This window comes from Brienomyrus brachyistius, chromosome 12 (genome assembly GCF_023856365.1).
Source record: "Brienomyrus brachyistius isolate T26 chromosome 12, BBRACH_0.4, whole genome shotgun sequence".
NCBI classification, from domain to species: domain Eukaryota; kingdom Metazoa; phylum Chordata; class Actinopteri; order Osteoglossiformes; family Mormyridae; genus Brienomyrus; species Brienomyrus brachyistius.
In genome coordinates this window covers 15,915,266-15,930,063 of record NC_064544.1, presented here as the reverse complement: position 1 = coordinate 15,930,063, position 14,798 = coordinate 15,915,266, and the positions used below count along the sequence as shown (strand labels likewise).

General features: G+C 38.9%; 2 protein-coding genes across 2 annotated transcripts; both read left to right on the top strand.

Moving 5' to 3' along the window:
- The first annotated feature begins 316 nt into the window (after positions 1-316).
- LOC125704504 (keratin, type I cytoskeletal 13-like) lies at positions 317-3,291 on the top strand. The gene is made up of 7 exons (XM_048970123.1): positions 317-880; positions 1,195-1,277; positions 1,414-1,570; positions 1,786-1,947; positions 2,438-2,563; positions 2,689-2,912; positions 3,125-3,291. The coding sequence occupies exons 1-7, from the start codon at positions 386-388 to the stop codon at positions 3,216-3,218; spliced, it is 1,341 nt and encodes a 446-aa protein (XP_048826080.1). The 5' UTR covers positions 317-385; the 3' UTR covers positions 3,219-3,291.
- Positions 3,292-11,824: 8,533 nt separating this feature from the next.
- Positions 11,825-14,237, top strand: LOC125704505 (keratin, type I cytoskeletal 13-like). The gene is made up of 7 exons (XM_048970124.1): positions 11,825-12,362; positions 12,484-12,566; positions 12,687-12,843; positions 13,175-13,336; positions 13,432-13,557; positions 13,671-13,894; positions 14,084-14,237. The coding sequence occupies exons 1-7, from the start codon at positions 11,898-11,900 to the stop codon at positions 14,190-14,192; spliced, it is 1,326 nt and encodes a 441-aa protein (XP_048826081.1). The 5' UTR covers positions 11,825-11,897; the 3' UTR covers positions 14,193-14,237.
- The last annotated feature ends 561 nt before the right edge of the window (positions 14,238-14,798 follow it).

Sequence of the window (14,798 nt, the reverse complement as noted above, 5' to 3'; positions counted from 1 at the left end):
TTTACCTTCAGCACAATATCCAGTTTTTTCTAAGGATATGTTACACGACTGCCTTAGGTTGAGCCTCAGTTGGCAGATAGGCACACCTGGATTTTCCTTTCAGATAATGTTTTTGAAATAATCATTAAACAGCTTTCTTTATAATTTGTTCAAGTTCATACTTGCAGGGCGTTGTCTAGGTGCTATTCTATTTCACACAGGTCAGACCTGCTGCCCTAGATCTGCCCTACTATTGGTAGATTGCCATGGTAAAATCCATAAAGAACCTCCCACCAAAACAAATCCCTCCTCAGGGTTTACAATTTAAAAGGAGCACCGCTGCCCATCCAATGTACCGCCACTTCTCTCTAGCCAGGGCAGAGTAGCAACGATCCAGAACATCAAAATGGCCACCATGGTCTCCAACCAAAGCTTCAAATCAAGTGGATCCTTGCGAGGATTCCCCACCGGAGGCTCACGCCTGTCCATGAGTGGAGGATCTTCCAGGATCAGCTCTGTGCGAGCCCCCAGCATGTATGCTGGTGCTGGAGGTAGTCGAGTGCTCATCTCCACTGCCTCTGGCTCTGGGGGCTACGGCTTCGGTGGAGGAATGGGTGGCGGAATGGGGAGCGGAATGGGTGGCGGGTTCGGCGGCGGATTCGGCGGAGGATTCGGCGGTGGATTCGGTGGTGGAGATGCCACAAGCATATCCACCAACGAGAAGGCCACCATGCAGAACCTAAATGACCGTCTTGCCTCCTACCTGGACAAGGTGCGCTCCCTGGAGAAGGCCAATGCCGAACTTGAGATGAAGATCCGCAAGTATTTGGAGAGCAAGACCACTCCCACTGCTCGGGACACCTCTGCCTACGAGGCCATCATCCGAGACCTTCAGGGAAAGGTAAGCCATATGCAATCAGTCACCGTTACTTAATCCATACTTTATAATACCAACATCACAAGTTTACTATTGTGTCCTGAAAGAAAAAAATAACTTACAGGTTTACTAATGCCCTTTGCTGTACATTTTTTCTCTCTCTAACTGTGCTTTTTCAGTGATGACTAAAGCAAAACTAGCCAATGTGTGGGATATATACTGTTTCTTAGCCAAGCTGTGACTTTCTCAGATGACTGGGAAACTTTTGATAAGACTTGAACAGACAAGTTGAATTTCTTGCCAGAAAAGGTAACATTATTCTGCCTCCTTTCATTCAGATCCTGGATGCCACTCGAATGAATGGGGGCATTCATCTCAGCATTGACAATGCCAAGCTGGCTGCCGATGACTTCAGAATCAAGTACGTCTTTTGTGAAAAGTTTTTTAAATATAGAAATGTTTGAACTGTGATATTAGAGTGTGTAATGTCCAGATGATTGTCAATATAAAAAATTAACACCAACATGCTTGCAACATTCTTGTCTACTCATACTCAGGTATGAGAACGAGCTTGCCATGCGGCAGTCTGTGGAAGCAGACATTATGGGTCTTAAGAAAGTTTTGGATGAGTTGACTATGGTCAGATCAGACCTTGAGATGCAAATTGAGGGCCTGAAGGAAGAACTTATCTTCCTTAAGAAGAACCATGAGGAGGTGAGTCTGAGTACAGCTGCTATCGGCAACCTTTATTTTGCAGTAAATACATGATGAAAAAATGTTTTTAATTTAATATTCATTTATTCATATTTACTCATATTTAAATTAAGTTGGGTTTATTGACATTTTTTATAAACAGACTACCAAACCAAGAATACGTAGAACAGTTGTTTTGTACAATATCAATTAACAACTTTTACATGCACTTGTAGGAGCTCCTGGGCATGAGGACTCAGATGACTGGTCAGGTTCATGTGGAGGTGGATGCTGCACCACAAGAAGACCTCAGCAGAGTTATGGCAGAAATCCGTGAGCAGTATGAGGCGTTGGCAGCCAAGAACCGCAGAGATCTGGAGGCTTGGTTCCAATCCCAGGTAAAGGCATGACTTTTGACACATTCGTACATGAACGCACTTGCCCTAGTGAGACTTTCAGGGGGGGGGGGCATGGTACCTACAGTATCACAGGCAGCACGGAGAACTAGGGTAGGGTAAAGCTAGAGTAGGTCTTGGATAGGATGCCGGTCCATCACGGGGCACACACATACACACACAGTGTATGGGCAATTTAGCATTACCAATTAGCCTAACAGCATGCATTAGGGAGGAAGGAAACCTATGAGTGGTTGATATACTGCACGGTATGTGAACTCCATTGAAAAACATGCAGAAGCATGCAAGTCTTGGAAGTACGAGTCAACAATGCTACCCACTAAGCCAATGTATCATCCATGCAAGACCACCTCTTCATGCAAACACTTCAAATTTTCACTTTTTAGAAGTGTGCAAACATTATACGTTTTCCTTTTTCTGAAGTACATTATTCTATCTCAATATGCTTATCAGTTTTTTTTTTTTTTAACAGATCGAGGGGCTGAACAAAGAAGTTGCCACCAGTAAAGACGATCTGAGCTCATCAAGATCAACAATTACCGAACTCAAGCGCACACTGCAAGGGCTTGAAATTGAGCTGCAGTCCCAGTTAAGCATGGTAAGGATGTGTGACACACACTGTAATACATTATCACTGTTGCTCCACAATCGCCAGTTTGCTACACTTCTTGCTTCTTTGCTGGCACTTACTATAGCTTCCTGTATTGTAAATCCTGTTTTTAGAAAGCATCCCTGGAAGGCACACTGGCAGAAACAGAGGCCCGATACTCTAGGCAGCTTGCTGGCTTCCAAATGCAAGTATCCAGCCTGGAGGAGCAGATAGGAATGCTCCGCTCTGACTTGGAACGTCAACGCCAAGAGTACAATATGCTGCTGGACATCAAGACACGCCTGGAGATGGAGATCGCAGAATACAGAAGGCTGCTGGATGGAGGCACGGCAAGCGGGTGAGTGTTGTTCATGGAAATATGTTTATCACTTTTCCATTCATTTTTAACCATTTATCCTGTAAGATTTACATTTTTTATATATATTTTTTTTTTCCCAGAGCAACATACACAATTTTGTCCTTATCTTAATTACAGCTCAAATGAAATTTCCTGCATAATTAATAACAGTAATACCATAACAATAGCAAGAATGTTCCTTTGGTTTGCAGCTCAACAACCACCACGACACGTAAGGTGGTGACAGTTGTGGAGGAACTGGTGGATGGAAAAGTGGTCAGCACTTCTACTTCTGTGGCCAAATGAGGGAGCCAGTCAAGAAAATAAAGAACATGTAACCCATGCCTTGAAGTTAACGCAATAAAAGATTACTCCTGCAGTCTGACTCTCACTTTTTTAATTCGGAAACTAAAAGTAAATAGTAAGGATGCAGTAATTGTTTATACATGGCATTGTCAAACATGCATTCTTCAAATGTGCTTCTCATAAAATGTGAACTTTCAGTATCACAAAAGTCTGGATTCTGTTCAGAAAAGGAACATATAAATAATTCCTATTTATCTTATTCAAATTTTAGTTAACCTATAGTTTTTTTTTTTGCTCGTGTCAAATAATACGCAAATAATTCACACAATAATGAATTCCAATAAAAAAAGGCATTTTGATTTATCCAACAAATACAGAACTTTATTTGTAGTTGTACAATGCCCCCTGCTGACTGCTTTTAGAATAACCATTCGTTTTTGTTCATTTATGAATTTTGTTTGATAAACACTTAACAGTATGTTAACACTCTAGTAAAATAAACTAACATTGCAGAGGCAATGGGGCACAGTGTAGGGCCCTGGTAGGCATACAGGGGAATTCCGCAATCTTCTTCAAATTCTTCAAATAACTCAGACGCGTAACAGCGCAAAGGTACGACACTTGCCAGTTCTGTAGCGATAGTCTCACCTTTCTTTCTGAGTAAAGTTCGTTTGGCTCTGCAGTTGTCTGCCTTTCACTCTCCACTTCACTACCTGTAACTGTGCTGCCCGATCAGTGCAAAATGTCCTCACCACTCCGAACTCAGGGGCTATAATATGTAAATCGGAGAAAATAAAATTTTACGAAGACCTGGGAAGGCGTGGTGACGATTTACTATTAAAAAGTATATGAAAGGATTAGGAATCCCAATAAACTTTAAAGCCTACATCCAATCTCGGACACTGAAGAAAAACGGAAAGCATACCATTTGACCGGAGACATACTCTCGTAGAGAATGACTTTGAGGGAGAAGTAAATTATGCAGTTAAGATATCACAGAAGCGCGCGACGCACCGATGAAAAATAACATTAACCTACAAATTAATTATTTATATTTACGAAAATATTCTCATAAAATGTTAAGACATAAAAATGTGAATGCATCTATGGTTCTGGGAACGCAGGTTGCCGAACCCTGATTTATATGAAAAACACCGCAGAAGTTCAGGGCATCTGGCTGCTTGCTAGCTACCTCGCATCTGTTTCACAAGAAAAGTAATGAAATGTTAAAATTAGTAGAAATAACTGTATGTCAAGGAATGGAATCAGAAGTATTTCGTATGATATGTCGGCTCGCTCTTTTATTGTTGCCTATAAGGCTTGCCAGCCATAGGTCCTAATAAAATCCTATGGGGCAACGTGCTTAAACTGAGAGTCCTCTTGGATTTGGGGTGCTGTCAATGTGGCATCTGAGTCGGTTGGAAAGTACGTAATGTTCTAGAACTCCCTGGGGTGGGGTCATGTGCGTTAGAGGCAGGGGAGTGCTTTTAAACTTGATTTGTTTTTTGTCTGTTTGTGTTAGTCCTGTGAATAGGGGCACAGCTATTGATTCTGAGCCCCCTGGCAAAATGTCACCTTGGGCCAAACGAACAGCGGGAGAGCAGGATCCCCACGGTAGAATTCCCGATGCATTATGTTTCAGGTTTGCATACTTATTTATTTTTATATTAGGGGGGCGGCTTGTTCAATTCTCTATCACATTTGTGTAGACTTAATTATTTTCTCATAGACTAATTTTATGCAGGACCTGAGACTCATACTGACCCCTCCAAACGTAGGCTAATCAGAAGGCAGGACTGAATCATTACAGCTAAAAGAGTTGGGGGTACAGAGGATGTCTGAGTTTCTTTATACTAAATATTTAGAAAAATTTTGAAGGTTTTTTTATTTGTAAATAGTAAGCCTGCAAATGTAAATTTCAATAACTGCCTTATATGTAAATCATAAAATGTATATATAATAATTATTATTATTTTATTATATATTATAATAATAATTATTGTAATTATTATATAAAAGGTATAATATTATTTTCCTAATTTTTTTGGGTCCCCTTTACAGCGCCCCTGCCTGTGATCGTGCTGCTGTAGTATCAGAGAGGGTGGATGGGGTGGCGTAGCTTTTTAATACTGGTACTTGTTGTCTTTACAGATCACACTTTTGTTTGTAGTGATTTGTTTTTTTCCTGCCTTCCATCTACCTTTAACCAATCAAGAGTGAAACATTTGCTCAGATGTCTTGGACCCACCTCCTTTAGTTGCTTGGACCCACCTATTCTACAATCTGATTGGTTATCTCTCTAAACCAATCATTTTTCCTTCTGCCCTCAGAATATTTTTGTGTAAAACTCATACGAGCGTTGTGCTCTGCCCAGGACTCCTACCGCCCCGATAGTTAGTGTCGTGTAGCATGGCTGGACCTTCATATGTTTAATGAAATGCATGAATTTATCTTTTGTATCTGGTTGTGGGTTGCGGTTTTTACTCTTAATAGGCTATTGAGTAAATGGATCTGTTGCGACAGGTTAAATTCTGGGTTCATTACATTTCCATCACGTGACCTTGGATCTGTCACTGACAAGTATTCTCCTTTAAAGTAGTTTTGTTTGACTTCCTTAAATCAGATGTCACAAATCTACCTTAAGAATTCTTAGAAAGGGCCGAGTGATAGGATGCTAGGGCATTTATAGGTTGTGGGATCCCGACCTTCATGTAAGAGATATATAGAAAAATAATTTTGCAACTGGATGGATAATGAAGAATGCTTGACAAAAAGGGCACTTGGTTAAATGTGCTGTTTACTTTCTAAGCAGCAGGAAGCTGGATTGATGTACTGTAATGGTTCCCAACCTTTTTTTGACCAAGGACCGATTTATTTGTGCAAAAAAAAAAAAAAATCATAGACCTTTAAAACCTGTCGAGCGGGGGGGGGGGGGGGGGGGGGGACAGGAAGCAGATCAATCGACTGGAGAGATTTAATATTTGATAAGTGTGACTGTTTCCATTTCTTTCTTATGCGATCAAAACGCACAATCGACAGGGGTCGCATAAAACGTGTGGTTTTAATGTATCCAAATATTCTTCACAGACCTCTCTCATTATTCCCAGCATTTCATGCAATGCTTGCCTAACACCCAGGACTGGGAACCAGTAATGTACGACATGTAAACATAAATATATGAGTAAATCTAGCACCGAATCATAGAGGATGATTTGACTTGTGAATTATCAGTATATCAATTGCTTCAATCCTGAAAAATGCTCATGTTTCAATGAAACCATTACAAAGAGCTTTATTTTTCGAGAAATAATCCTAGTACAAAGCATTTTCCGGCACAGTAGGTTCAGATTATGTTCATTGTCTTGGATAACAAATGTATAAAAGAATATATAGTTTTTTTTTCCCTCTTATATTCTGAGCAGTATTGAATATAAAGCCTTGCATTGCAATGAATATCTTGCTGCATCCAGGTTGGATTTAGTTTATGGGAATACAACCAGGCGTGGACATAATGCTGTTGCCGTGGGTGCAACGACTCAACTCCCAGGGCACTGTGGAGGTGACATTTCAGTGTGGGCTGGAATTACTCATAGGGGTGTGGCAGACTGCACAAAATGTGCAGAATGTATAGAAGGTGATATTGTAAAATTGGTAACAGCAAACTGCTTTAGAGAAAAATATTTATGCACAATGACATGTTAGCTTGTCAACTGCCAGGCACATCCTGCAATACAATGACATCTATTTCAGCTTTCCTTGAAAAGACAAATGAAAATCTGTGCTTCTAATATGTAGATGGTATTTTCCAGGCTTACAATAGTTTCACTGCTCCGTTGCATGCATTCCATGGCCTACCTTCGTTGATCTGTTTTGCTGTACTTTACGCTACTCAAATAACTAGTGAATTATGTATGAGGTCTTTATTTCTTTTCTTTATTTGTGCATATCTCTGACTTTCCACCTGAATACTTATAAGTGGGAGGGGCGGGATTATACTTGAGCAATTGGAGAATATGGAATATGATTGGATATCGTGTATGCTTCGTGCCAATCACCAGTGGAATCTTGAAATGCTACACCACTTTGGCCAGAGTAACCAGGGGCATACCTAGAAATTCTGGCCTCCTTGAGAAAATGCAAAATGTCACGTGGCTTTCCCCCCCCCCCCATACTTCTATGTATAATTTTATGTATTCAAGCGTTCCCATCAAGAGTTGGGCCCCCTGAATCTGCTAGGGTACACATCACCCTTTAACACCCCTGACTGTAACACAAGCCATTTGCTCACATCCCTTGCCGGTTTACAGAATGTTCTTTTCCAAAAGTTCAACAGGGAGCTGGGGCAACCAGAGCAGCCCTGTTACATTGTCATTTGTCATTTTATGCTGATTTTCTGCTTTTTTCCGATTTGCACTTCTTTCCCTCTGAACTTTGAAACACCTCAGAATTCTCTGGAATCTACATTATAAGGATTTAATTTTCTATCCTTTGCATGAGGCTTGTTGAGGCAATGCCTTATTGTCATACCATGCAGGATAAGATATTTCAGGGGAAAATGTACCTCTCTGTCTTGAGGAAAAATTATAGCCTGTCAGAGACAAGTACTGGTGGCCTACTCAGGTCAGAACACTTGAGGCTAAATTGTTTAGAATTACTTTCTCAACATCCTTACAATGTATGTGTCTTTTTTTATTAAACTGCATATTTGTTGTTTTTTTGTATTCTTTTGCCAACAAATTCGGTTTAAAGTCAGTAAATCCAATTGCTTGAGTTTCTAATCGTTCTCTTCAATGCTTTATAAGTCTCCATTCTGTAATATACAATATTTATGAAGTAGTATGAAAACATAAGCACTTACTGCTAAAATATTTAAAAAGAGATGATATGTTAAGTAATTTTTATCTTACTTTTCTACCCAGTTTTCAGCTTTATATGAACTGGTATGTTGCTAAGATTATTTTTGAATGATATATTTTGCCTAGAGTATCAATTGGTATATGAGTGATTAGAAAATGTAGTTTCCTTAACTTGATTAAGATAAACATTTTAATAAATAATAATGTATAGTACTAGTGAAAACTTTGTATACACTTACTAAAATAGGGTTTTTCATTTTTTGCCATTATCCATATTTTACAATAAAATCACATGGAATTTTCCTTTGACTATGGTACTTTTGACAGGTATGTGTGTGTGTGTGCATGTGTGTGCGTGCGCGTGTGTGTGTATATATATATATATATATATATATATATATATATACAGTATATATATATAAATATATATATATATATATATATATATATATATATATATATATATATATATATATATAAACACAGTACTGTGCAAAAGTCTTAGGCAGGCAAAGAAAATGATGTTTAGATTTTCCACGTGTTGGTGTAAAACTATGATATTATGCCTGTCAAAGTGTGTCAGCTTCGCCATTTCAGAACCTCTGCTAAAATCATCCTAGTATTTGCAGCGACCGTCCAGTGCAGCCATGTATTTTTTGACGTGGCCACTAGCACACCTCATACAGCTAGTCAATCTGTCACTGACTTTTCAAACCAATATAATTATTTAATTGAGCTGTTGGTGAAATTTAACAAAATCATGGAACGGCTGAGGTGCCCCGAGGAGAAGTTTGGGAACTGAAGCGGTTTTCATCTAGCCGTCCAACTGGATATCAGTAACTTTTTAGAAAACAGAAGAAATCATTACTAGTTTTTATTGTGTTACTCTTAATTTGCACATGTTCTAATGTTAAATTGTGTTTTTAGTTTTAAGCAAAAGTACACTTGCTATGCAGATAAACAGCTTTAAACATTTCTTTGGACTGCCTAAGACTTTTGTTCAATACTGTATATATATAAATATACATTTTAGTGCAATTGCAAATTCTCCCTCTTTTTCAAAATGAGCAGTTCTTGCTAATCAGGTCCAGCAACTCTCAGCCTGTGGTTTATGACATAAGGATATCTTGTTCATACATGCCTTCTCTGAGAAACTCGAGACTCTCCCCTTTTTCATGCACACTGCATTTTTTTTATCAGAACTGAATCTTGTGTTAAAAGAAAAACCTTTGAATTGAAAATAAATTCCAATCAAACTCAAGCATACCTTCCTTTGAAGACAATCTCCATCAGCACAATAATGAACTTGGGGTTATATTTCATACAAAAAAAAATACCCTTCAATGTAAACAGCCACTGGTAGAACAGAAAGCACAACTTTAAGTTTAATGTTAAAAAACAAAACAATTTCATGTAAACTATACTGGAGTTTAACACAAGCACCACATTTATAACATACCACATGCATTGCTGGTTTTAAATAATACATGTAGTTTTTTTCTGTTCTTGCTGGAAGCACAAAGGACAGGCAGCCATCAAAAAGAGGCGTGTAGGGTTACTTGTTTTTGCTTGAGGGGAATATTTTTGCTGTGAAGCTAAAACACCTGGTGGGACAACACCTGAAACATGCAATGCTACATTTGAACTCTAAAGCATTCACGCTTCATATATGATTAAAGAAAGGTGTTATTGTATGACTGAACACAGAAAGGCAGTATATTTGGTTAAAATTAATGGTACCATTTTACATTAAGGATCCCTTCTGCCATTTATAAATTGTAGAAACTGAAACTGCTACAACATGTTTTATAGTTGTCTATTAATAATCTACAAAGTGTAACAACCTAATTAATAACCTGATTTTAAGCCATTCATAAAGGGTAGCCTTAATGTGAAGTGGTACCAAATTAGTTATATTGCAAATACATTTAAAATTTATGTAAAAATTTTATCACTTTTGTGTACAAATAACCTGTTTTCAAACTTAAAGATGTTTGTGTGAGGTGTTTTTGGAAAGTAGTGAAATTCTACACGTAATATTTGATTGCAATAATGGTGCAAATGTGTCTAAACAAAAAAAGTTTGCAAAACGAAAAATGGAGCAAGTGGAAAGTGATGCTACTAAAAAAATATGAATGAACAATATATCAAGTATGATTTCTTATAGTACAACTTACAGTTAAAAAATGGAAAAGTTTAGTTTTTTTTCCATTAGGTCTGATGGTGACAGAAGGGCAATGTTTGGAGTAGCAGTTACCAGAAAAACAAACCTTGACAGGCTTGTCAATGAAGTAACTGGGTTGGAACGAAGTCCCTCCCGTTTGAAGCAAACAGCCTTATGCAAACAAATTTGTTTGTGCAAAGTTAGCAAGGAATCAGGAGCATATGTTGAAATTTCCATAGTGGGAATAATTCAGTTGATAACCACACTGCACTTGTGAACCATACTTGGAAGATGTCTGTGTAAATAATTTTAGTTACAAGCAATTGTAAATATTTAATTATTGTCTTTCCAAGTATTGTGCAGTGTCTGTGTATATAACTTGAAGGTACGTTGCATCTTGTAAAGCTGGCTCAAAAGTAGACATTAACTCCATAGATCAGCCTGGTTTTATTAAAAGGTGTTCAACTTTTTATTAAAAGTTATGTTCATTTTTTTTTTAAGTAAAATATTCTGAAGTTAATTTGTTGTCATATACCCAGAAATAATTAAGCAAGAAATGTTAAATAAGCGTGACAATTCTCGGCTAAATATTTGAAGTATTTTTAATAGTAAAAATTTTGGTTACTCTTTGATAATGTATTAATATAATTATTTATTTTATATGCTCTCTTTTAGACCACCAAATTGCTTTACTTATTAAACAATGCTGTATATGTAAATACTGTAGGTATCCAAATTATATCCTGTCACGGCAGATATTTTTCAATACTTTTTTTTTTTAATTCCACATTCCCAGTGGGGCAGTAGTTTTGCTTTTCGCTTTTGATTGACTGAGTTTATAAATGCAAAAGATTTTGAACCAACAGAATTGGTTTTTTTTTTACTTGCTAGTTAGAATGTTCCGGATTTAACCACATTTTTTAATTGAAGAGAGCCATGCAACAAAGAAAAGTATTTTGCAAAATTACTTTATCGCTACCTTGACTATTAGCAGAAACGTGTGTTATATGCACAGTGTATTTCAGAAGAGAGTACAGTTTAGGACAGAATTTAATAGATTTGAAAATTCGTCCTCTCAGATCTACTTGAAAAGACTTTTTAAAGGATGTTCCTAAAAGTAATGATACATGACTGTAAAACAAAAGAGAATTGTACATAAAATTCGGATCTTCCCTCAAGAATGTGTGTGTGTCTATGTGTGCTTGTGGATAACTGTGGCTTTGTAATGCTAAGTCCAAGAATCTTGTGTATTTTTCTCAGCATGATATCCGATTGCATTTTAAAAGCATATTGCACAACTTGTGTCATTACTCTGCCTGTTGATTGATAGGTCCTGGCACTTCTGATCTCTTTTCAGATAACCTTTGTAAAATAGACAGTGAAGAGCTTTGGGGTAGAGCTGGTCCGGTAAAGACTTGCAGAGCTTTGTTTGTGTGAGATTTTACATTCTTTATATGACAGGCCTAGTGCCCTGCAGCTTTCCTCTTTGATAGATGGCCGTGGGTTGAAATGTCCCTTTTGTCTAAGCTCAAGCCCACCCACCAAACGAAACCCCTCCTCAGAATTTAGAGTTTAAAAGGAGCACCTCTGCCTGTCCACTGCACAACCACTCCTCTCTATCCAGAGCAGAGTAGCACCATTCCTGAAGCCATCATCGCCATGCAATCCAACTTCAGAACCTCAGGTGGGTCCTTGGTGGGCTCCTCCATGGGAACCTCACGGATCTCCATGAGTGGAGGGAGCATGAGGTCCCGTGTCCAACGGGCTCCCAGCGTGCACGTTGGTGCTGGTGGTGGTGGGGTGCTCATGTCCAGCATCTCCAGCTCTGGAGGCTATGGCTCTGGAGGCTATAGCTCTGCGGGCTTCAGCTCAGGAGGCTTCGGCGCTGGTGGAGGAGCAGGTGGCTTCAATCTGGGAGATGCCATGAATGTGTCCGTCAACGAGAAGGCCACCATGCAGAACCTGAATGACCGTCTGGCTACTTACCTGGACAAGGTGCGCTCCCTGGAGAAGGCCAATGCTGACCTTGAGCTGAAGATCCGCCAGTTTTTAGAGAGCAAGACCACTCCCACTGCTCGGGACACCTCTGCCTACGAGGCCACCATAAAAGAACTGCAGATTAAGGTAAACCATGTTCTAAAGAACAATAGCGGTTTGGACGTAACTAGACAATAGTGATAATTGAACAGTGAACTGTTTTTTTGTGCTGCTTTAGCATAACTTTACCGTGTCTCTTTTGTTTAAGATCCAGGATGCCACTCGAGTCAATGGAGGTATTTATCTCAGCGTTGACAACGCCAAGCTGGCAGCCGATGACTTCAGAGTCAAGTGAGTTTCATTTTAACAGAAACACCAGCTGCATTATGGTTTTAGAAAAGAACAATTTAGTAATTATTAAAGGTTTTTTTTACATGCATGTTTTTTACATTTGACTTATCTGATACCCAGGTATGAGAATGAGCTGGCCATGAGGCAGTCTGTGGAAGCAGACATTGCCGGTCTTAAGAGAGTCCTAGATGAGCTGACATTGAGCAGATCAGACCTTGAGATGCAAATCGAGGGGCTGAAGGAAGAACTTATCTTCCTTAAGAAGAACCACGAAGAGGTGAGTCCAAACTGAACGAGCAAATACATAAGGAGGCAGGAAAAAAATTATACGTATTTTTTCCAAGACATTTTTTTTTTAAATCATTCAAAATTTTTACTTATTTAATATTGTTAAACTAAATTTAAAAGATTATGCTATTTATAGATTTGCATATTACATTTTAATGCAGTTTTTAATGCAGTCTCTTTGAAAAATGAATAGTGAATTGGCCCTGAAAAGTTTCATGTCTCTAAGATGATAAACAGCCTTTTGCAACTTACACAGAAAAATGAAGTAGGTGAGTTTTATTGCTGAAATAGTGAACAGGCCTTTATACATGCGCCTGCAGGAACTCTTGGCTTTGAGGACTCAGATGAGTGGTCAGGTGCATGTGGAGGTGGATGCTGCCCCACAAGAAGACCTCAGCAAAGTTATGGCAGAAATCCGTGAGCAGTATGAGGTGATGGCAGCCAAGAACCAAAGAGAACTGGAATCTTGGTTCCATGCTAAGGTAAAGTTATTATTATAATAATTATTATTATTATTATTGTTACTGGTTTGAATAGTCGCATTTAAAATGTCATGCTTTTTGGATGCACTCAACAGACAGAGACGCTGAACAAAGAAGTTGCCTCCAGCACAGAAGTTCTGCATCAATCGCAAAGTGAAATCAAAGAAGTCAAGCGTACCCTGCAAAGTCTTGAAATTGAGCTGCAGTCCCAGTTAAGCATGGTAAGGATGGGTGTCACACTCTACGAAGTCCACTAGCACTGTTGCTCTGTTTTGCGTCTTGCTCCTTCTCAGACATTCTCTTTAGCATTCTGTGTTGTAACTCCTGCTTTTAGAAAGCATCCCTGGAAGGCACACTGGCAGAAACAGAAGCTCGGTATGCTAGGCAGCTTGCTGGCTTCCAAATGCAAGTAAGCAGCCTGGAGGAGCAGCTGATGCAGCTCCGTGCTGACTTGGAACGTCAACGCCAAGAGTACAATGCGCTGCTGGACATCAAGACACGCCTGGAGATGGAGATTGCAGAATACAGAAGGCTGCTGGACGGAGAGTCCACAAGCTCGTAAGTTTGCACTTTTGTCCAAAGGAACATACAGAGAATTATACCCAATGGAAAATAATTTTACAGAATGTTTTGATAGATTTTTTTCTTTAATTATTTTAATTGTCCATAGCATAAACTTCACGCTAATTGCTTATCCGTAACTGGGACAACGTGAACCCATGATAAGCATATTTCTTTATTTTTCAGCTCATCAACAACCACAACACGCAAGGTGGTGACAGTTGTGGAGGAGGTGGTAGATGGAAAGGTGGTCAGCTCCACTTCCTCTACTGCTGCCAGTTCTATCACCAAATGAGAGAGCCAGCCAAAACAATAAAGCAAAATCAAATGCTGGACCTTACATTGTGTCATTCTGTTTTTTTTTATTCATGAGTGATGAATAGGAGTATAGTTCCAGGAACAAAGGCAGAACACAAATACTGCACACAGACAAAGAGCCAAGCATGGGAGCCAAACACAGATGTGTGACTGTAGCTCTGCCCAAATGAATGACTCTATGAGGTTGACATTCAGGGCAAAAAAATCCACTGATATAAATCTAAACACATAATAAAGCTGTAGCTCATCTGTAAATGCTATTGCTTTTTCTTATAATGTAAAATTAAGTTTGCACATTCTTTTACCATTCAATTCCTAAGGAATACCTAGTTCAGAACTAGCTGCCTTACATAAATCATTTTCAGATCCCAGATCATGACTATTTTCTTGTCAATGAATGTCCTGTGTGTAACAGCACCACTCGGGAGACAAGAAATCAAATGCAGAGCAACCAGATTTTAATGGCAAAAGGCAGGAGTCGCAGTCAGGTACGATAGCAAGGATCAAAAAGCCAGTCGATGTATCCTGGGGGTGAAGGGTAAGGAAATCATACATGCAGACACCAGGAATGTGATACACACAC